Genomic DNA, 20,694 nt, shown 5'->3' with positions numbered 1-20,694 from the left:
TGACCCCCAAGACTGTAGTCCCTCTGATGGTGCCCCTCTCACCTAAGCCCTCCATGGCTCCCCAGTACCCTCAGTTCAAAGTGCAAAGTCTTTCTTCTCCTGACTTGAAAACCCCCTTCCCAGTCTGGCCATGCCCACTTTCTCCTGTTCCTTCTTCACAGATCTCACATGTCTCCTGCTGATCCCTCCACATCTCACCCTTATGCTTCTGCCCTTGGAGATGCACTCCCCCCACCCCCACCTCCTCCAAGAAACCTTCCCTGATCTCCCTACACATTCATCTAGGCACTCACCATTCTTAGCGCAGACTTATCCCTCACCGCGCCCCCCCAGTGTCTGTCTCCTCCACTGCACTTGGGACCCCTCAGAACCAGACTCAGAGCAGAAAACCCTAAAGGCCTCAGGAAGTACATGCCGAATGGAGGAAACTAGATCCTGAATCCTCCTGAGGCCCCAAGCCCAAGCCCCTTCATTCTTCATGACTCTGAAGGGAGGCCCTGGCTGAATTGCCCTGGTGGAAAATCATGGCCCACTCTCCCCATGTCCAGAGCCATCCTCCTGAAAATGCCTGCTCTAAGGGTGCATCTGACCTGTTCCTCCAATACCAACCTATCTCTTCCTACCCCCACACTTAATGTTCACATGCACGGTGTGAACTTTGCTCTTCCACTCTGCACCCCGTCCTGGGCAGCCTCTTTGGGCCCCTGCTGGCCTGCTGTGACCTGTGCCTCTGGTTCTCTTAGACAGTGGGAGGCTCCCAAGGGCATAGACAGCCTCCTCCCTTCCCCGCTGCTTCACAAGGGGCCAGGGACCCCCAGGCCTGCCCCGCTCAGCGCCCCTTGTCGTGACTGTGTAAATACACTTTATTTTCCATCTTTCCCGCCTGGGCGACATGTGGAGTGTGAACAGGCAGTGTGCAAAATGGTGGTGGGCAGTGCGGGGGGCATGTGGGTGAGCCCCTGGGATGCCCACCCTGGTCCCCAGGCTTTGTAACACTGAGTGGGCGACCGGGAAGGGGGGACTGAGCATGGATCCCCACCCCAGGAAGCGCCAGGGGGACTCTTTGTGATGCTGTTCTAGGCTCCAGGAGCACCGAGAAGGTCAGCCCGGGGGTCATGAGGTCCCGGGGGGGTCGGGTCTGGGGGCATCGTTGGACTTTGGCACCGTTCTTGGCTCTGACTCAGCAGAGACCACGGGACCACTGTGAGCAGGTAGGGGGGGCACTCAGCCAGGAGGCCTCCTCCCCTGGGGCTGGATGGTGGGGCTAGGGATACAGAGGAGGAAGGGACTTGGAGGCTGGGGACCCCCTGGAGAGGAGGCTAGCCTGCATGAGGAGCCCCTCTCCCCCCGTCACTGGCCAAGCTGGGGTGATGGGACTGCCACAGAGGAAGAGGTGGGGTGCTGGGGAAGGGGAGGTGTCTCCACTTCCTTACAGCTGCTCTGGCCCCTAGGAAGTAGGGACAGATACTGCCCAGGCCCTGGCTGGTTCCAGTTGGCCACTCACACCCTGGCAGCCCTGCACTCAGTAGGAGGGACTTTGGTTTCTGTTGCAGGGGCCACAATGCCTGCAACCAGGCAGGGAAGCCCTGCCTGGCCATCTGTCTCCAGAGGCCAAGGATCCCCAGGGCCTTCATGGGTGGTAAAGTCCGGCCTACAGGGGCACCTTCCTCCTCAGGCCTGCCCCAGAGCCTGGGCCCTTCCCAGCAGGGCCGCTCTTGTCCCAGGAGGAGGCCGGCTAGGAGGGGCAGCTTCCGTTGGTGCAGTCCTGGGACCCTTGGGTCGTCCTGGCCCTGGCTGTTAAGAGGGGCAGACCTTCCAGGTAAATGGGCCGAGAAGGGAACAGACCAAGATGGGTAAACACTGCTGGGGAGGGTGGGCCTGCCAGGGCACTGTGAGGATCCCCAGCCTCCGGCCCTGCCCTCTGTGCCCGGTTGTGCGCTGGGCCTGGCCCTCTGGGTGGGTGAAACTGCCGAGGGCGTGGAGTCTGTGAAAAGCTGGCGCCGACGCAGGAGCGGGCTGGCGGCGGCCTACCCCCTTACCCCCGCGCCCTGGCTCCGAGCACGCGTGGCACGGCCTCAGTTGTCCAGGCCCTGGCTGTAGGGCGCGGCCAGCTCATCGGCGTCGCTGTCGGAGCTGCCCTCACTGTCCTTGGCCGGCCGCTCCAGCCGGCGGAAGAAGCGCGCGTCGCGCGGGGACAGCGGGTAGAGCGCGTCCTGCAGCGCGGCGCCAACGCCCACGCCCACGCCCAGCAGCTCCTCGTCGGACGACGGTAGCGAGTCCTCGTCCAGGTGCCGCGCCAGGCCCAGCCCGTCGAAGGCCAGCGGGTCCTCAAAGGGCGGCGGGCCCTTCAGCAGCCGCACCTGGGGCGGGGGGTTGGGGTGAGGTGGGACCCGCGCGCTGGAGGCGTGCATCGATGTCCCCATGGATGGAGTCCGGCCGCCGGGCCCTCCTCCTCTCCCGCTCCCCGAAACGCCGACGCCCGGCCCATCACTGGTCGCGGCCACCAGGGCTCTCACGCCCCGCCCGCGCTCACCTCGGCCTTCAGCTCCTCGATCTGGTCCTTGAGCTCGCGGATGTACTGCGACGAGTCCGAGTGGTTCAGCTGGCCCTGGATGCGGCCCTCCTCTCTCTGAGGGCGGGCCGTGCCAGTCAGCACGGGGTCCGGTCCCCGAGCCAGTCCGCAGCGCGCCCCGCCCTGGCCTCACCGCTCACCTGGATCTCCAGCTCCGCAATGCGCTGCCGCATCTCGGCCACCGCCGCCATGCTGTCCGCCTCCCGCAGGCGCACGGCCATCACCTCCTCCTTGCTCTGGGGGCGGGGGTGGGGGAAAAGGGGTCAAGGGGCGCGGCAGGGCTTAGGGGATGGGGGGAGTGGGGGTGCGGGCACCTTGCACTCAGCCTCAGCCTGCTTGCGGCGGCTCTCGCTGAGCTGCGTCTGCAGCCCCTTGTTCTGTGCCGCCAGGTACTGTAGCTTCTCTTGCAGCGCCGCGCGCTCAGCCTCCACACGGTTCAGCAGGTTGCGGTGGATGTGGTCCTGGGGGCGGATGGGCGGGGGTCAAGGCCTTGCCGAGGGCCCGACCCCGGGCGCCGGATTCCCTCCCTGGGCCGGCCTCGGCCCACCTGCGTCTCGAGCTCCACTACGCGCTGCCGCAGCTCTCGACCCTCGGCCAGCGCCTGGGCCTCTCGCAGCCGCACGCTCATCAGCTCGTCCTGCAGCTCGCCCAGGACCAGCTTCCGCGGGGACTCCTTCCAGCGGCCACCGCGGGACAGGTGGGCCTGCGGGGAGAGGTCGGCGGTCGGCCTGCGCCCGGGGCCCAAGGCCGCTTCGACCCCCTGGAACGAGGCCCGCCCTCACCTGCCAGGTGTCCGAGAGCTCCTGCAGCTGCAGCTTCAGCTCCCGTGCCGAGGCCATTGCCTCACCCTCCCGAACCTTGAGCGCCTTCAGCTCCTCCTGAAGCCGAGCCACGTTGTTCTCGTCGGGCAGCGAGTTGTTCCTCTGCGGGGAGAGGAGCGCTCAGAGCTGCCCGCAGGCCTCACTCCCCCACCCCCTCTCCTCTGGGCTTCACCACTGGCAGCCGGGCTGGGAGAGGGTGCACCCTGGACGCCCGGATGCCCAGGGGAATGAGGAGGAGGCCCCAGGGGAGGAGACCCCACCCTCGCAGCCCCTGCTGGAAATCCTGGTCTGTAAAGCCGGCTGTAGTAACAGCACCTGCTCTCTCAGGGGGCTGGTCCAGGGCAACCCCCACACCACACGTGATTGTTGATAACACCAGGAGGGCAGCGAGGCCAGGTGCTCCTCACCTGGGAATCTGAGATCCTCGCCCTCCCAGCCCAGACCTGGCCCAGCAGAAGCTGAGCAGATGGCAGGTTTCGGCTTTGTCCCTGGGGACAGAGGGCCGGCCTAGGCCCTATCCTGGCCTCCCAAGGGCTCAGAGATGAGATTTGTGCTCCAGCCTCTTGGACCAAAAGCCAACTCGCTGCAGGAGGTTCTCGCTGCCTCTTGTCTGGGAGTTGGGGGGAGGGTGGTGGAACTTCTGGGCCCACATTTCCCTCTGATGTAGAGAGGAGAGAGGAAAGCCCAGTCTGGGTGGTGGGTCAACAGGGACTGTGAGGCCAATGGCCCCATGCAAGGCTGTGGCAGAGACACCCCACCTAGGAGGACACCCCAAACTGCAGCTTGAAGCTGGGGGGGGCGTGGCTTCTGCTAGTGGGTGAGTACTGCCCTCTGGTGGCCAGGGCATTTCCCTTCTGGCGGCTCAAGGGAATTGAGACAATAACCAGGGTAGAAGGAACTGGGAAGGTACCAAGAGGCCTGGTGCTCCCTGCAGGGCTGCAGGTGGGAGAAGGCGGCCCCCTGGGTGGTGGGGCTGTGGAGGGGAGCAGCCTTGATGGGCCTGCGCCTTCCCTTCCCCCTGGAGCTCAGGGCCTGAGGGGGACATACACAGGCAGGATGGGCTGTCCAGGGGGCCCATGACAGCTACTGTGCTGCTGGCCTGATGTCTGGCATATGAGGGCAGGCGTGGCTCTCACGGAGTCGTGCTGCTGCTGTGTGTGTGTGTGTTCGTGTGTGTGTGTGTGTGCGCGCCTCCGGGGCTTGAGTGGTACATACCGTGCTGTGGAGACTATGGGGGAGGAGGCAGGGGAAGGGCTCTGACTCCAGGGCCTGGCCCTCAGGTCCCTGGGGCTGCCCCCCTTATCCTTGGCAAGGGCCCGGTGGTCACCTCCCAGGGGCGCCCTTACTGCCCCGTCTCCAGGGTGCCCCCAGCGGCCACCCAGTCGCACCTTCTCCATGTCCAGAACCTTGTCCTGCATCTCCCGAAGGGCCCCCAGGGTCTCGGTCTCCCGAAGCCGTGACTGCTCCAGCTCCGTCTCCAGGTGGGCCACAAAGTCCTCGGTGAGGCGCGGGTTATCCTGGGGGCAGGCAGAGGGCTGTGCTGGGCGACAGGCTGTGGCCAGAGGTGGGCAGCTTTCCTGCCAGCCAGGTGAGGGCCCAGGCCTGGTCCCACCTCTTCCACCCCCATGGCCAGGAGTGGGGGCTTAGGTTGTGGGTGGAGAGGAGGGCAAGGAGAAAGCCCATATCCCCTGGAAGGGCAGAACACCACGGGGGCCCTGATGCTTTGTCTTGGGGTCCTGGGGACACCACACATGGCCTCAGGAGGCCCCCTGAGGTACACCAATGATTGGTTCACAGGATCACTGGGGTGAGTATGCAGAACGAGTTCTCTGGGCGCTGCTTCCTGCTGTGTGGTCTGTGGCCTGACCACACCATGGGGGTTGTGAGGGGCAGATGGGGAAAGAGTTGGCTGAGACCACTTTCTTGGTCAGTGTCCAGGGGCTTCTCAGAGGTACCTGGGAGTCCCAGGGGTGATGGGTGGGCCCCCTACAGAAGACCTCGACAGTGAGGGAGGAAGCCCCTGGGGTCGGAGCACAGCCTGCATCTTGCTGCCTGGGTGGCCTGGCAGGGCAGTTCTCTGGCAAGTTGCCCCAGCCACCCTGCTCCTCAGCTGCCCCACCCCCTGCTTCCCCACTGACCAGGTCTTATTTATGGGGCCCTCCTGCCTAACTGCCCAGGTCTGCTTGCTACCCTTGACCACTGGGGGTCTCTGAAGTCCAGGGGTGTGGGTGGCTCTCTCTCGGCCCAGATGGGCTCTGGGCCCCGTGGCAGCTCTGCCCAGCTGCATCTCTTCCAGGGGCCCCACCAGCATCTCCCACACTCCCTCCCGGCCTCCCTCTGCCTTGCAGTGACCTCCCTGCCTCACCCAGCTCTGCAGCAGGCCTAAGGGCAGGAGCCCCGAGGGGGCAGGTGAATGTCTCTCCAACTGGCCTGATGGAGGGCATTGTGCCATGGGTAGGGTTAGCCCAGCCTCAGCTTCCCCACTGGCCTGGCTGCTTTAAAGCCAGGTGGGGCTACAGCACTTGAACTTGAGCCAGAGGTGGATGCGGGTCAGCAATAGTGAAGTTCTGCCCCTCTGTCCCCAGGAGCAGAGGGTCAACACGTAGGGGAGGGATTCTCCTCAGCCAATGACCATTCCTTCTCTTCACCCTTTCTCAAGCACCCTGTGGTTTCTCCACATCAGGGACCCTCACCTCACTGCCAGGCCCTGCTGGTTCAGCCCTGGGGTATGGGGAGCCGACAGCGCCCTTCCCTGCCCCTCAGGGCCTGTGCTCAGTCATACCTGCTGAGTTTGGAGGCCACAGCTGCCAGTGTGTTACCACATCAGGAAGGCAGCTGCTGGGTGTGGCTGGAGGAGAGTTCTGGAAGCCTTCTTTGGGAGAAGTGGACTCTGCCATGCTTCAGCTCATGGGCTCTCCACCACCCACCTGAGTTCATGACTCCAAAACAGACTTGGGCTGCCCCCACCTCATCTCCAACCCATTAGCTCAGGGTGGCGGGCACAGACCAGACCCTCTTCTGAGGGCAAGGTGTTGGGCACTGGAGGGGGTTACCCTCCCTCACCCCAGCTCCTACCATGCATGGCTGCCTACCCACCCCCTGAGGAAGCCCTGAAACTGAGCTCCCCTCCCGAGTGTATGATTAACCTCTCTATCCCCCAAAACTTTATTGCCTTTCCTGTGCCTCCCTTGAGTTTCAAAGAAAATGGCGGGCTGAAACCAAGCAGGATCCCGTGGGCCCTCCTGGGTACAAAAGCCCTTCCGTGTCCCTGTTTCTTGTTTGTAGAAAAAGGCTGTAGTCTCCAAGACCTCTGCTGAGTTCCAGAAAGCAGCCTCAGGCAGTAAATGATAAGGATCATAGAGTCCCAGGATGCCTAGGCCCTCCTGAAGGAGTAGAGATAACTACTTGACATGGGTCTTTGAGTTCTTCTGCAGAAATTAAGAGCCCCAGCCAGGTGGAGCATGGTGACTACACACTGACCACCAGCACCAGACCCCAGACTGGTTGTAGCAAGAGGGTTGATGATGACTGAGGTTCCCTAAACATGACCCTGTTTCCTCACCACCAACCAATCAGAAGAAGGTCCACGAGCTGACCCTGTGTCCTTGGACCCTTTCCTCTGGCACTGTCTTAAAAAAAGACCCTGCCTAGAGGCTTCCCTGGGGGTCCAGTGGCTAAGACTCCACATTCCCAATGCAGGGGGCTTGGGTTTGATCGCTGGTTGGGGACCCAGATGCCACATTCCACAACTAAGAGTTCACATGCTGCAACTAGAGATCCCACGTGCTGCAGTGAAGACGGAAGGTCCCGAGTGCCACTACCAAGACCTGATTCAGCCAGATAAACAAATGAAAATACTAAAAAATCCCCTGCTGAAAAGGCATCAGGGACTTTCTGGGTTCTTTTGAGCATGAGCTGCCCTTTCTCCTTGTTTGCAGAAGATGCTGTGGTTTCCTTCACCACAAGCCGTGTTGGTAGCTGGTTTTGCTGCATGTCAGATGAGTGGACCTAGGTTTGGTTTGGTAACAGCCCAACAGCCCTTCAGACCCTGGGGAGACATCAAGGCTCCCCCAAGGAATCACAGCTCTATCAGTGGAGGGCGGGGTCCCTGCAGGGACAGTTGGGGGATGGGTGGAGGCTGACTGTCTTGCCCTCAGTGTGGTAATATGGTAGGCCGGATGCCCCACTGCGGGGTGGGAAAGGGAAACCACAGGATCGCCCCGGGTGTGGGGCTGGAGGAGACTCTGGGTCCCCTGTCCCCAAGGAAGGAACAGGAGGGCCAGGGCTGATTGGGGCCAGGTGCCCCAGAGCTCTGCAGGCAGCCAGGCATAGGGCGTGGCCTGGCCCTGGGCCCCGCCCACCGGCCTGGTACCTGCTGCTCCTGCAGCTGCCGTATGGTGCTCTGCGCCTTCTGCAGGTCTTCGGCTGCCGAGCTACACTGCTGCCTCACCACAGCCAGTTCCCGCTTGATGACGTAGTTCTCCTCTGCCTCCTGTGCGCGTGTCACCTGCCCCTGAGGACAGCGAGGATGAGGTGCCGTGACTCTCTGCTCACACCCCCAGCTCTGCCTGGGGCCTGCCAGTGGGGAGGCCCAGAGAGGGTGGAGGCGGGGTGGGAGGAGGAGGACCTCCCACACTCAAGAGCCTGGGATGGGGTGCCCCCTAGGGCCTGGGGATGTTGGGGGGGCAGGCAGGAACAGGAACCAGGAGGAACCTGGAGGAACAGACCCACCCGGGACCCAGGCTCTGGCTTGCAGCATCTGTCCCAGGTAAGGAGAAATAAGTCCTTGTCCACTTAGGGTGGACAGCACAGCAGAGGCCAGGCTCTGCTGGGAATGATGGGGATCTGGGGACAGCCGAGGGCCAGGGGGCTCAGGACGGGCTCCTGGGGGCCAGGCTGGGGGGTACACCTCTCCCCCAATCTTCTTCAGTCCTGGCCCCCAGAGTTCCACCTGCCCAAGACTAAGACTCCCCAGCCTCATCCCCTCAACCCCCAATTTAGGCCCCCCATTCCAGGCTCAGAGCCACCAGGTGGTGAGGCAGGAGCTTCCAGAGAAAGCCATTCAGGATAAGGCAGCAGCAGAAGCAGGTGAGTGAGAGAAGAGGACAGGCCTTGCAGGTTGGAGCAGAGAAGAGCGTGAGGGGCCATAAGGGGTAGGGGAGTGTGTGTGTGTGTGTGTGTGTGTTGGGGTGGCTCAGCTGTGCACACACCAACCAGGGCCTGTTGCTAATGTAGCCTCAGGGTCCCCACCCTTATCCCTACCAGGGTCCCCTGGAGAGAGGAAACCTGTGCATTGCGTGCACGCTCACACGCGCCCACAGGCACCAGGCCTTCACACGCATGCCCCCTCCCCCAGAGGGAAGCCTCTGTCTCCTGGAGAAGCGGTCCCCAGCCGCCCCCATGCACAGCGCCAGGTCTGCCCCCTCCCCCCTCCTCCCCCAAGGGATGGCAGCGGCCAGGGCAGAGGTGTCTGGTGGTCATGTGTGGGCACTGGGAAGAAGTGGGAGAGGGAGAGGAAAAGCTACAGTACCTGTATTAACCTATCAGCCAGAGCAGCGCTCTCCTACCCGGCGGAGGGGTTCCGAGCGACAGGGGGAGGAGGCAGAGCGGAAGGCGCGGGGACAGGAGAGGGGAGACAGACAAGAACCACATGTCACTAACGCGGTGGGCTATCTCTAGAAGCGGGAGAGAGGAGTGAGACCGGAGAACCAGAGAACCAGCAGGAGAGGGCCGGGAGGAAGACCAAAGCCAGAGCAAGCTCCGTCCTGGGGAGGAGTCTGTGTGTGAATAGGGGGTGGGGGCAGGGTCACCCATGGGAGCTGCGGGGCTGGGGCCTCACCTGAAGAGGGTTGGCGGGGGAGCCCTGGGCCCCGTGAGTGCAGTTTTAATTTGGAGGCAGAACAAGACTCAAGGCTTTGGGCCAAGGACAAATTCCACCTGCGGTCAGTAGTGGGTCAAGTGAGACTGAGCAGGGAGCTGGAAGTTGAGAGCCCCCGTCTCTACTCTCATATTTAAAAACAGGTTGGGGGCAAGGGTCAAGGCTATGGCACCCCCTCCATGGTGCACAGCCACCCTCTTCTCCTTTCTTTTGTATAAGCAGCCCACACCCAGGCAGCCCGGGAGGGCGCCAGACCCAAATGGATTTCTGTGTTTGCAGTTAATGGGGTTATAACTCAGTCCCCCTTCAGGCAAAGCTTCCCCTTGGTCCCCAATTTACACAGCAGCCGAAGTCTCAGGGAAACACATGGTGGGGCCCGTGGGATTTATGGTGGGAGTTTAGGGTGGGGTCGCGCCTGGGGCGGGAGGCTGGCTGGCCGGCCCTCTGGCTGCTAGGTCCTGCTCAGGACTGGGAGGGTTTGGTGCTACAGGCTGGCGGCTGCACCCCTCACCTTTTCCAGGGTCTCGATCCGCTGCTTCAGGAGCCGGTTCTCCGTCCGAAGCCTCTGTAGTGGGGGGAAGAGGGAAGAGTGCGTCAGAGCCCCATGTCCTGCTCCTGTGCACCCAGAAGTCTGTCCCCTTGGAGCCAGGCCATCTTCAGGCAGGAGGGCACCAGCGTTTAATGGTCCAAGTTAGTGATTCCATAAAACAGTCAAGGCCAGTTCTCATTTGGAATGGCCCACTAGGTATTTAAAAAAAAAAACAAACAAATCTTGGTTCAGGAAAACCAATGTGATGGCTTGGGTGGATATGCACTGTGTGAGGGGGTATGGAGGGGGCAGTCAGCACCCGTGTCCTCCTGTGGAGTCGCCTTGGGCCTGTCAAGGGCAGAGCCTTCTGTGTTCTGGGGGAAGCTGCTGGCAGACAGTCCCCACCCCTCACGGCTTGGATTTGAGCCCCAGGGCTTAGAGGACAGACTTGGAGTCTAGGTCCAGGAAAGGAAAGGGGTCTTGCGAACGTGCGTGCTGTTGATGACTACATTTCTGCGTCCCTTTGAGAACCAGCTGCGCCCGACAGTTGTCACCGTTGCCCCCACCCCCTCTAATTTTCAAGGCAGTCTTCCTTCCGCCTTCCATGCTGTGCTGGTGGTTTTGGTGGGGGTACTCGTGGTTGTAGGTTTCCCCGCAGCCTTCTGGGAAGCGGGGGAGGTTGACATCCGCCTCACCCCTAGTTTCTACCCCCGAGTCCTTTAAGCAGTGGGTACAGAAATCGTTTCCATCAGCAGGTCAGCGAGAGTCCTGCTTCCCTGTGTATCACACAGGACATTCTTCCGGAGAGAAGAAGGTGATGGAAACATGCAGAACACACCCTGGAAGCAGCTATGTCAGAGAGGATCACAGACTTGATTGATGGGCGCTGACTCATGTCAAGAGAAACTGAGTTGGAGGCAGGCAGGGTCTTGCCGGAGGCTCCTGGCTTGCCGGAGTCAGAGCTGTTGCAGGCCTGGGTCTCTGTCCGTCACAGGAATCCAGAACCAGAGTCCTGACCCCTGACCCCTGGGTTCTGTCTACTTTCTGGCCTCAACGCACGGATGGCCAAGCTCAGCCCTCCTTGGAGGAGCTGAGTGTGCTGACCACACCTCACCTTGCTCCTCTTCCTCCCAGGAGAAAACCCGATAGGGTGTGAACAAGGACTGTGGGGGCCTACGTACTAATCACAGTACTGAAAAGTTTTTTGTTCTGTATTTTTGATACTTTGATATCCTGCTGCCTTGCTAATCCCGGTGATACTGTTGCTCCTAGGACTAGTTAATTCCTAGGGACAGTAGACAGCATGCCTGCTGGTCTGCCTTCTACACACTAAGCGGTCACACCCCTGCCTACCTCCCTTACCTCTCACACACAAACCATTATTTCCCATGCCCTCAATTGTCCCAGGACAGGTGGTGACCACTCCTATAGGCCAGAGCCCTGGAAATTATTCAAACCAGCCAATCTTGACTCTCTTGAACCTGCCTACACACCCTCTTGAACCCTGACCCAACCCTTCCCATGGAAATCCCAGCACGGGCTCTGGCCCAGGCTTTTCTCCTGCCCTGCCCTGATGCTTCCCCATGTGGCCCTGCACACACAGCAGAGGTGCGCCCCTCTGGGAACTGTGAGTAACAAACTGTCCTTCTAAAGGCGGTTGTCTGTGTTTGTCTCCTCACTGTACTTGATGAAAACAAATCTCAGGTTTGCTTTAAAACAGGCAAAAGGTGAAACAGCACAGGGCAGGGACAAGGGAGAAGGCATCTGTCCTGCCCTGCCCTTGGGGGTGCTCAGGCTTGTCTTGTGGGACATTTCCAGGCTGGACATGTGGTCTGAGGGTCTGCTGCATCCCTCCCTACTGCTGAGCCCTCCTGGCCACCAGGTGAGAGCATGCCCTTGTCTGCATGAGCAAGACACATGTACATGTTTGGACTGGTGCATCAGTAATGCTGCCATTCCTGAGAAAGGGAGATGCTTAAAAGTTTAGGACACAGAATTGTTTCTCAGAAAACCTACCAACAGGGCCAGGACAATAAGGTCCTCTTTCCCCACTCAGATATGGGCAGCAGGTAACCTGGATTATAATCTAGGTTCTGTTTCTGTCTTTTGAGAGGAAGCTGGGATGATGGTGGTGGTTCAAAATAATAATTTGAACAGTAGAGCAAGTGTCATCCCCATTTTGCAGAAGGGGACACTGAGGCTCAGAGAGGTGCATTCACGTTCCTGGCAGGTCACCCAGCTGGTTTGTAGTAGAGCTGAGATTTGAACTCTGGTCTGTGGGATGCCAGGCCCAGGCACTGTGGGAATCTGTCCCTGAAGAAGACAGAGCCAGGCTGTGTTGGGGTTTGCATCTGTGTCTGACCCCCACCCCCACTGGACTGGGGGCCCTCAGTCTCTGCCATGATTCTGGCACATAGTAGATGCCTGCTAGATCCCTGTGGAGAGATAACCAAGATCACATCTGGAGGGTTGAAAGCAGAGGGAAGGAGATGGAAGGGAGTCTGTGTATAGAGGCTCTGCATGCCCAGGAAAGCCCCTCTGATATTGTGACCTACCAGGAATATATATTTGGTCTTCATCTCTGGTCCTGGCACAGCACTCCTAAAACCCTGGGAATTTTCTTAGAAAGGAATCAAAGTGTCACTTGTTATGTTAATGAGGTGACTTTTGGAAATCCCCCAGGTCACCTAAGCATGGGGCTGGTAGCCAGGTGACCAGATCCTGTGATGAGAGGGTTGGAACTTTCTGCCTGACCTCAGGGAAGGGAGAGGGCTGGGAGTTGAATCTCCGGGCCCAGGGAACTGTCCACCTGTTAAACCATGTCCCCAGTTCAGGGGGTGGGGGTGGCTCTCACTCTGTGTGGCCTGGTGGTGAGTGAAAGGGCAGCTGGGCCAAGGGATCACCCCTTGAGGCCATGGGACACCCTGCTGTGTGGCCCATGCTGGGTGGGGCCACCCTCATCAGGGGGCTTCCGGGGCATCCTGCCCCAGCCTGGCCCATCCCACCTGAACTCACCTTGATCTCAATCTGCTCCTCCATCTCCTTGCTCTTCATGGCCGCATACTCCTTCTCCAGCCTGCAGAGAGAGGGGAGGGCCGATGTGCTCACTGTCCCACTCTCAGGGATCCCCCTACTGCCTGCACCCCGGATGCCCGCTACTGACCTCTTCATCTTCTTGGGGTTGTACTTGACCTGGTAAGCCTTGAGGATCAGCTTATCTGGACAGCTGTCGAACTGATGGGGGATCACCCTCTGGAAGTACTGTGGGGACATGGGTGGTCACTGACATGTGGGCCCTGACCACCTGGGGCCACCCAAGCCCGTGGGAGGCCCTGCTTCCCTGGAGGAGGGGCCTGGGCATGCCAGAAGTGTCAGCCAGAGCCCGTTGGCCTGGGGCCTTGCATGGCCTGGCCCTCTGTGGGCGCTCCATCAGTGTATGTGGATCAAATGAGCAAGTATGAGAAGCAGGAATTGTGAGAAGGAGCTGCCTGTGGCCAGGACTTCTGTCTGCAGGAGAAGCAGGGTTCGGGAGCTCCTGAGGGGGAAGGCTGGGGTGGGGTCTGAGAAGAGGGGCCTTCATGGCGGGGGCAGGGGGAGCCATGCCGCTGACCCAGGGCAGTGAAAAGAGATGGAAGAGGTTGAAGGATCAGGGTGGCAGGGAGGAAGCTGAAAGAAGGAGCCCTTGGGGGCCTGCCTGCTCGCCCAGGGCCCCTGGGGCCTCCACGCAGAGTTTAAGCGCACGCTGCCGGTGGACATAGCTTTCTGTGGCTTGGGACTGGGCTGGGCTCCACAGCCCAGCTGGCCCCCTCTGGCAGCTGCGGACAATGGGTGCCCGTGTTCGTGAACACAACTGTGGCCTTTGTGCATTCTTCCCCAAACCACCAGCTGGAGAACACTGGGAGGGGGCAGGGGCCTGCATGATGGGGACATGGCAGTGAGAAGCAGGCTGGCCTCTCTCCGCAGGCAGGGCAGCTAGCCGGGGCAGGCAAGGGGAGGGTCAGCCCCAGACCCTCACTCCCTCCTGGGCCCTCGTCTGACCTAGTTGCTGGGGCTGAAACCACACCCAAGGCCTCCAGGTGTGGGCAGTATTGCTATTTGTCACATTAGGCTCTAGGGGACCTGGAGCTGGGGGCAGGTGAAGGGGGGTGGACTTCCGGGCTTGGCATTCTTCTCTCCCTGCTGCCAGGCTGCTGGCCCTGGCCCAACTCTGGCAGAGCTGGGGGCTCCTCAGGCACTGCCCCCGCCTCAGCCCTGGCCCTTCAGGGAGATCTTAGGGGGCAGAGATGATGGGAAAGGATCAGGGCACTCAGGAAGTCCAGGGTCTCCCCATCTTTCAGGAAGGGTTCACTTGCCCAGGTGCCCCTGCTGGGGGCAAACCCACCACCCTGGACCCCTGCCCACCTGGGACATCCCCTCCATGTCCAGCTGCATCAGCTCCGTCTGGTTCACCTGCAGCAGGGCGAGGCCCACCCGGAAGATGATCTCCAGGCCCTGCAAAGGCAGCGGGGGCAGTGCATCTCCAGTTCTGCTTTCCCAGGGGCCTCTGAGCCCTCCCTGAGCCCTGGGATCATTTCCAGTGGGGACCTGAGTCACTCCATCCAGAGTGCCCAGGAGAAGAAGGGGTCCTTACCTCGTACATGAAGATGTCAAAGACACGGGTGGCAACGGGCAGTGGGAAAGTGGTGAGGAAGAGTGTGAGGAACCAGGACGAGGCATACATGGACGTGTGGAAGCTCTGGGAGCGGAAGTGGGTGTTCAGGTCCGGGAGCTGCTCCTGGGGTCAGGGAGGAGGCCAGACACCATGAGGAGGGCGCTGGGCACAGCAGTCCACACCCTCAGGTTCTCTCTACCCGGAAGTGCCTGCATCTTCAGGGAGCCTTCCCTGACTTACCCTGGGCAGCCCCCCTGCCACACTGTCCCTGGGTGGGGCAGAAGCACCCCAGAGCTCTGAGCAGCACGAGGGGGGACCCAGGCAGGGACAGCAGGCGGCCCAGCTGCCCGGGGAGGCTCACCACCACCCCCAACAATGCTCTACATTTTGTGCCCAGACATGCTTAAGGGATGTTTGATTGGCCTGAACTTTAAACAGCTGGAAAGTGACAGAAACTGGGGAAACTGAGGCTGGAGATGTTAGGAGGCCCTGCTGGTCCTTCACAGGAAGAACGGACCCTTGGCTGTCCCCTGGCCTGCCCTGGGCCTCCTCTGGACTCAGGGACTCTCTGGTGGTGGCCAGCTACTTTGCCATGGGAGCTCTCGGCTCTTTCTCTGTGGCCCTGGGCCACCTGCTGGCTGGCATTTCCGGTCCCCTTGACCGACAGCACCTCCTGGTCCTCCAGGCCTGAGGAGCGGGCTTTCACAACCAGAGGCATCCTGCCCACTGGTGCCCAGCCACACAGCCCCACCTGCAACCGGCTTCCGGAGCAGGCCAGAGTGCGTGTGTGTGTGTGTGTGTGTGTGTGTGTGTGTGTGTACACCGGTGCTGTCTGCCAGCCAGGAGCGGGCCCTGCGGGGGCTACTATTTATAAATAGGCGGCTACAGCTCTCTAGTAATCAGCAAAGGCAGGCAGACAACACTTTCCCCCTTCCACCACACTGGGGAGCAGATAGAAAGGGACAGTGTGGGGGTGTGTCTGAGGCAGGCCAACCTCTCCATCCTGGCCTGAATGACTCTGGGAACCCTGAGTTCTGAGAAGCCCCCACTGTAAGGACTGGCCCCTGAAGCATCCTTCAGGCAGTGCTCCACAGCCCCCTGGGGAGTAGGACCCCTTTCTGCCCTGGTATGTCTGGGTGGGTTCTCAGGCCTGGAATTTTCAGTCGAAGAGACTCCCTGGGAGGGCCAAGGTCAGCACCCGTGAGTGTGGGCTGGCAGGGTATGGGGGGGCAGAGTGGGTAGGCATGACCACCTGGGCCTGCTCACCTGTAGCATGTATTCAAATTGGTAGATGCAGAGCCCCAGCTCGGCCATGCTGGGCTTGAAGAGCTCTCGTAGGCGGTACTCCTGCATCAGCCGCACGAACACACAGAAGGCCTCCTCCTCGGGCATCTGGGGGCAGGGGGTGTCTGTGAGTGGGGGTAGCATGGGAGGGGGTGCCCGCTGCTCTTCTCCTGACTTTGCTTGTTTCTGCTGTTTACTTTGACTGAACACAGACGGTGCCAGGCTGCCTGGACCCCCATGGCAAACCTCCGGTCAATAAAGTCCCCGTTTCACTGATGGGAAGCATCTAGAGGCTGAAGTCGCGAGCCCAAGGCCGCCTGGCAAGAAACAGTGGAGCTGGGACTTGAACCCCAGAGCCCACGGTGGAGGCAGCCTCTCGTCCAGTCCCCACCATTCTCCCCTCCTGAGCCTGCCAGAGCCTCCACAGGAAACCCCTAGCCCCATAAACACTGCACTGGCCAAACCAAGTCTCCCACCTGGGTTCCTCATCTGACCCTGGCAGGTGACCGAGCAGGATGGGATAGTGGTCAGGACCAGCTGCCAGCCTTCTGTGCTTGGTTGGGAGACTGTCAGAGGTCACAGGCGGGCAGGGGGAAGCTCTGACCCCAGGCCTACACTGATGGAGGGAACACTTGCTTCTGTCCACCTCCAGGGGACCGACAGAGTGGGCTGGGCTAGCCCAGGCCACCTACCTGCATGAGCAGCAGGCCCACGATGAAGGCACTGCCCTGGCAGTAGCCCACCTCCCGGTCCACCAGCGAGTAGGCCTGCACGGGAACGCACGGGAGTCAGGGCGGGGTCCCACCGGGCTGGCAACCACAGGGCATCTCTCCAGGGCCAGGGCTCACCTTCATGACATTGAAGAGGACCTCCTGGCCTAGGCTGTCCTGGCCCTTGAAGAACTCGTGCTCTGGGTAGGTGCGGGCGATGTCCCTGCGGATGAGCTTCTCGCAGGGGGACGACATCTTGAGCAGCTCTGAGTACTGGTTCTTAACCGGCATGTCTGTGGCACTGCACAGGAGCTGCCAGACGATGGCCCGGAAGTGGTGTGGGATGCCCTTGCGGATCAGCTCCTGGAGACCGGTCAGAGGGGGAGCGGAAGACCGGGCTGGATCCAGTCCCAGAGTGGCCTCCCCAGGGCCGTCCAGCCGGGCCTTGGAGATGGGGCCTGTCCACGCCTCCCCGGAGGCCCAGAGAGCTTGGCTAAGCCACCTCATGGCACAGAGTGCCACAGTGCTCCAGCCTGTCACGGAGCACACGGGTGGGAAGCAGGTGGGGGTGTCTGGGAGGCCAGCCCCGCCCACTCTCCCTCCTCCCCACCCTCCACCAGGCACACCTCCAGCCCTGGACCTTGCCCACCCCCAGCCACTGACCAGCCTGCCCCGGGCCCACAGTCCCCCCACCTTCAGCAGCTTCTCCTTCCGGCGTCGCCACTCCTCCCACTCGTTGGCGATCCGGCCCCACAGAATCCACGTGTCCTCCTCCAAGTGGCTCAGGTTGGAGGAGGCTGAGGAGCTGGACACCAGCGAGGAGCCACTGTTCCGCCGGGAGCCATTCATGGAGCGCATGGACTTGGAGTCGGCCTCCAGCAGCCTAGGTGGGCAGGCAGGGGGTGAGGGGTGGCTGCAGGTACTTCCAGCCCCAGCCCTTGGACCCCAGAGAGCCCAGCCCCTCCTCCCTAGGGTCCCAGATTGGGTCTTAGTTGTTCTTCCTGCATGGCACTTGCTGTGTGACCTTGGCTGGTGCCCTAACCTCTCTGAGCCCTGGTTTTGATCCTGGGTCCCTGGAGAGGCTGCCATGCATGTGTCCCACTTTGTGCCCTGGGCTGAGAAGCTTGGGGATCAGCTCATTTAGTCCCGAGGGGCAGGCTTTGTTAAGATGTGTTTACAGATGAGGTACAGAGAGGGTGAGTGGCTAGCTGGGGGCCCACGGCTCACAAGAGGCTGCATTAACCAGCTGTTTCTGATGCTCTGACATCTGGGGCCTCCCTGACCCTGGAGGGACAGCCCCTCCCGGGCCTAGCAGATCGGCAGAAATGGTTACAGACTTGCTTGTCAGTGCACCTATCATATGCAAACCAACCAATCCAGAGTCCACAAACCAACCACCTCTGTTAGGTGCTAGCACTCAGGGCCACTGTCCTCTGCCCTAATTACCCAGGGCCGGATACTAGACTAATAGGCCCAGATCCTGCGCCCCAGCTTGCTGAAGTTACTCAGACTAGCCAGTCCTAACCCTGATTACACTGCCTCACCACTCCTGGCGGAAACCACAATAAAAGCTCTCACCTACATTTTTCTCATTCCCTCTGCCTCCTGACTGGTCCTGGTGCTTCCCCGGGTGGCCCTACAGGGTTCATGGTGTGCTGTGCCCCTCCTCTTGGAATCTGTGAGTAACAAACTGTCTTTTTTTTTGGCCTCACCACATGGCATGCAGGATCTTAGTTCCCCAACCAGGGATTGAACATTCTAAATGCTGACCAGGGAAGTCCCCAGACTTCCTGGGGTCATCTCCTGATCTGCTGGCCTCGACTTCCTGGCATAATAATAAAACCCACACTTTAAAACAGGGGCTGAGCCAGAGAAGAAGGTTGGGAAGGGCCAGTTCCAGAGTCAGAAGCTTTACGCTTTCCTTCAACAAAGGCCTGAAAGTGCAGGCGGGGCTCACTGGGCCCTGATCCCATGATCTTCTCATCTGAATGGGAGAACGTCTGTTGGGAGGTGATGGCAAATGCTAGCCTCAGTGGAAGTGTTACTTGGCCTAGGGCTCTGAGTGCAGGGGGCACCCAGGAGCTTCCGTTTGGGGCCCAGGCTGTACCCTGGGGCCCCACCTGGTCCCCCAGGGACCAACTCACCGGTTCTGCTCTTCAAGCTTGGCCAGCAGCTCCAGCTCATCGGGGCTGAGGTTCTCGGAGTCAGAGGTGGGGGAGCAGGTGGGGGCTGACAGGGCCTCCTGGGATGAGGAGTCGGGGCTCAGAGTGGGGCTCGCCATGGCGGTCAGGCTCCTCAGCTGTGAGCAGGGTCAGGTCACAGAACTGTCTGGGGACCAGAGACGCGTGGTCAGCACTGGGAGGGGTGCCCGCCCTGTCCTGCTGGCTCTGGACCAGTGAGCCTGCTGATCACCTGAGACATCTCCTCACCCCAGGCTTCCCACCTTGGGTCTGTCCACTTGGTCACCCCTTGTCCCAGGCACCCCGGTCCAGTTGCTAGCTCCTTCTGCTCCAGGTGCTGGCTACTAGGCTCCCCACTTTTATGGTGCAGACGCCAGCGAGGAGTAAGGAGGGCCACGGCCAGGGCCTGTGCTATTCTGCTCTCCCTGGGCATGGACACCAACTCTCAGCGGACACCCCTGAGTCTTCAGCAGGGCCAGGGGCCAAGGCTGCTTGTTACTCAGGGCCCCTGCCAGGACCTGCAGACGTCCCTGCTCTGGTGCCTGTTCTAGTCAGCCTTGGTCCCTGTCCCCAGCTGTGGTCTGACCTGAGAGCCCTGCCTCAGCATCCGACCTGCCCTGTCTCATCAACCAGAGTGGGCTGCTGGCACAGCCAGAAAGCAATTATTCTCTACTGTTAATTGTCTGGTGCTGCCAATGGCCGGAAGAGCCAACTCTTCCTGGGCTGGGAAGCCAGGGGCACGTCCAAGTGCTGGGAATCTGTGCTCTGGCGGCCGCAGAGCGAGGCACAGGCTCTGGTCAGTGTCCTGATCTTGGCCTGCCATGTACCAGGTTGATGCTGGCCCATCTCTGCTGTTCCGCCTGTGGAGGGTGTGATCCCACCCTCCTGGGAGCTTCAGGGACACTGGCATCTCCCCTCTGCCAGCCCCAGGAGAGGTGGCTCAGCACTATGCCAAAAACAGAGGCTCTGGACTCAAATGGACCAGCGTCTGAAGTGAGGCTCCCTTGGACCCCAGTGAGGGTTCAGACAGCTCAACCACAGAGGGGCTCTTGGCCAGTTTCTGGAGAAGGGGCATCTTGTCCCCTAGGTGGCAGCAGGACAGTGACAGGACAAAAACATAGCTGCCTGGCACCCTCAGGGCACTGGGCACCTTCCCACAGCCCAAGTTCAGCCCCCTACCAACACCTGCAAGCCCACAGGTCGGTGGGACTTGACCCTGGCCATGCACTTGATTCTAGTCTCCTTTCCCAGGGCTGTCATGGGGTGGAAGAGGGACACCATTTTTCTTTCACCTCGTAGGGGTGCCCAGAACTCTCTCACCCCAGGACTCTGTGGCTCCCCAGGGAACTGGTTCTCCCTCTGGCCCCCGAGGGCCCCCCGAGTTGGGTGGGCACCAAGGGCTCTAGCTTTAGTGAGCAGTACAAACTTGAGGTGATGGCTCCCCTCAGAACCGGAAGAACTTTTCCTCCCATTGCCTGGCCCGGGGACCACCTGCCTTGAAGACCAAGCCACACACACCTCCAAGCCAGGAGCTGATCATTCCTGAGAGAGGGACCGTGGGGGCCGCTTGGGGCTTCCCGCAGAGTCAGTCTGTGGCTGCGGGACAGAGATGGGCTGCGGACAAGAAGTGCTGACTTGGAAGGCTCTCTGTGGGCAGGCAGGGGCAGGAAAGGCTGTGTGGGTTTCCTGACATCAGGACTGGGGTGGGAGAGGAGAGGTGGAGAGAAGGATCAGAGCCCTGGAAGCACAGCTGGATTTGAGGAGGCATGTGGGGCTCGGGGACAAAGGCCACATGTGGCTGGGGCTGGGGCCCACTGTTTCCCTGCTGTGCCCAGGGGAACCCTAATCTCAGAAGTGCATTGCCTTCCCCCACCCTACCCCCACTACCCAACACCCTGGCCTGAAAAGAGCCCAGTGGTTCAGCTCTGGGTTTCTGATGAAAAGAAACAACTCGGGCCATCTGCTCGCAGAGTTTGCTCAGATACTTATCACATATTAATGTGTATTTCACACAAGAAATAAACCTGATCCCATACCCAGTGCTGAAATGTGCGGTCTGAGAGGTGGGA

At 60.7% G+C, this 20,694-nt stretch overlaps 1 protein-coding gene across 9 annotated transcripts in view; it reads right to left on the bottom strand.

Annotated features, from left to right (window-relative positions):
- Positions 1 to 845: 845 nt before the first annotated feature.
- The window catches only part of EVI5L (ecotropic viral integration site 5 like), a 32,419-nt gene continuing 12,570 nt past the window's right edge, over positions 846 to 20,694 (bottom strand). The window contains exons 1-20 of one of the 9 annotated variants that reach the window (XM_086409611.1): positions 20,144 to 20,280; positions 18,590 to 18,773; positions 17,139 to 17,328; positions 16,584 to 16,808; positions 16,428 to 16,502; positions 15,718 to 15,843; positions 14,431 to 14,574; positions 14,202 to 14,291; positions 12,964 to 13,061; positions 12,816 to 12,876; positions 9,783 to 9,836; positions 8,924 to 8,956; positions 7,766 to 7,906; positions 4,782 to 4,910; positions 3,355 to 3,495; positions 3,120 to 3,275; positions 2,887 to 3,033; positions 2,713 to 2,808; positions 2,534 to 2,629; positions 846 to 2,360 (exon numbers count right to left, since the gene is read on the bottom strand). In XM_086409611.1, coding sequence (XP_086265737.1) covers positions 2,076 to 2,360; positions 2,534 to 2,629; positions 2,713 to 2,808; positions 2,887 to 3,033; positions 3,120 to 3,275; positions 3,355 to 3,495; positions 4,782 to 4,910; positions 7,766 to 7,906; positions 8,924 to 8,956; positions 9,783 to 9,836; positions 12,816 to 12,876; positions 12,964 to 13,061; positions 14,202 to 14,291; positions 14,431 to 14,574; positions 15,718 to 15,843; positions 16,428 to 16,502; positions 16,584 to 16,808; positions 17,139 to 17,328; positions 18,590 to 18,726 — 2,424 coding nt within the window. In that variant the 5' untranslated portion in view covers positions 18,727 to 18,773; positions 20,144 to 20,280 and the 3' untranslated portion in view covers positions 846 to 2,075. Of the gene's footprint in view, positions 2,361 to 2,533; positions 2,630 to 2,712; positions 2,809 to 2,886; positions 3,034 to 3,119; positions 3,276 to 3,354; positions 3,496 to 4,781; positions 4,911 to 7,765; positions 7,907 to 8,923; positions 8,957 to 9,782; positions 9,837 to 12,355; positions 12,421 to 12,815; positions 12,877 to 12,963; positions 13,062 to 14,201; positions 14,292 to 14,430; positions 14,575 to 15,717; positions 15,844 to 16,427; positions 16,503 to 16,583; positions 16,809 to 17,138; positions 17,329 to 18,589; positions 18,774 to 20,143; positions 20,281 to 20,694 lie in introns of those variants that run through there. The other 8 variants (XM_086409610.1, XM_086409612.1, XM_086409614.1 and 5 more) reach the window with 8 other exon arrangements.

This window comes from Bos grunniens, chromosome 7 (genome assembly GCF_055505025.1).
Source record: "Bos grunniens cultivar Pamir isolate PY7600 chromosome 7, Bosgru_T2T1.0, whole genome shotgun sequence".
Lineage (NCBI taxonomy): Eukaryota > Metazoa > Chordata > Mammalia > Artiodactyla > Bovidae > Bos > Bos grunniens.
This window is presented reverse-complemented; position numbering and strand designations above follow the sequence as displayed.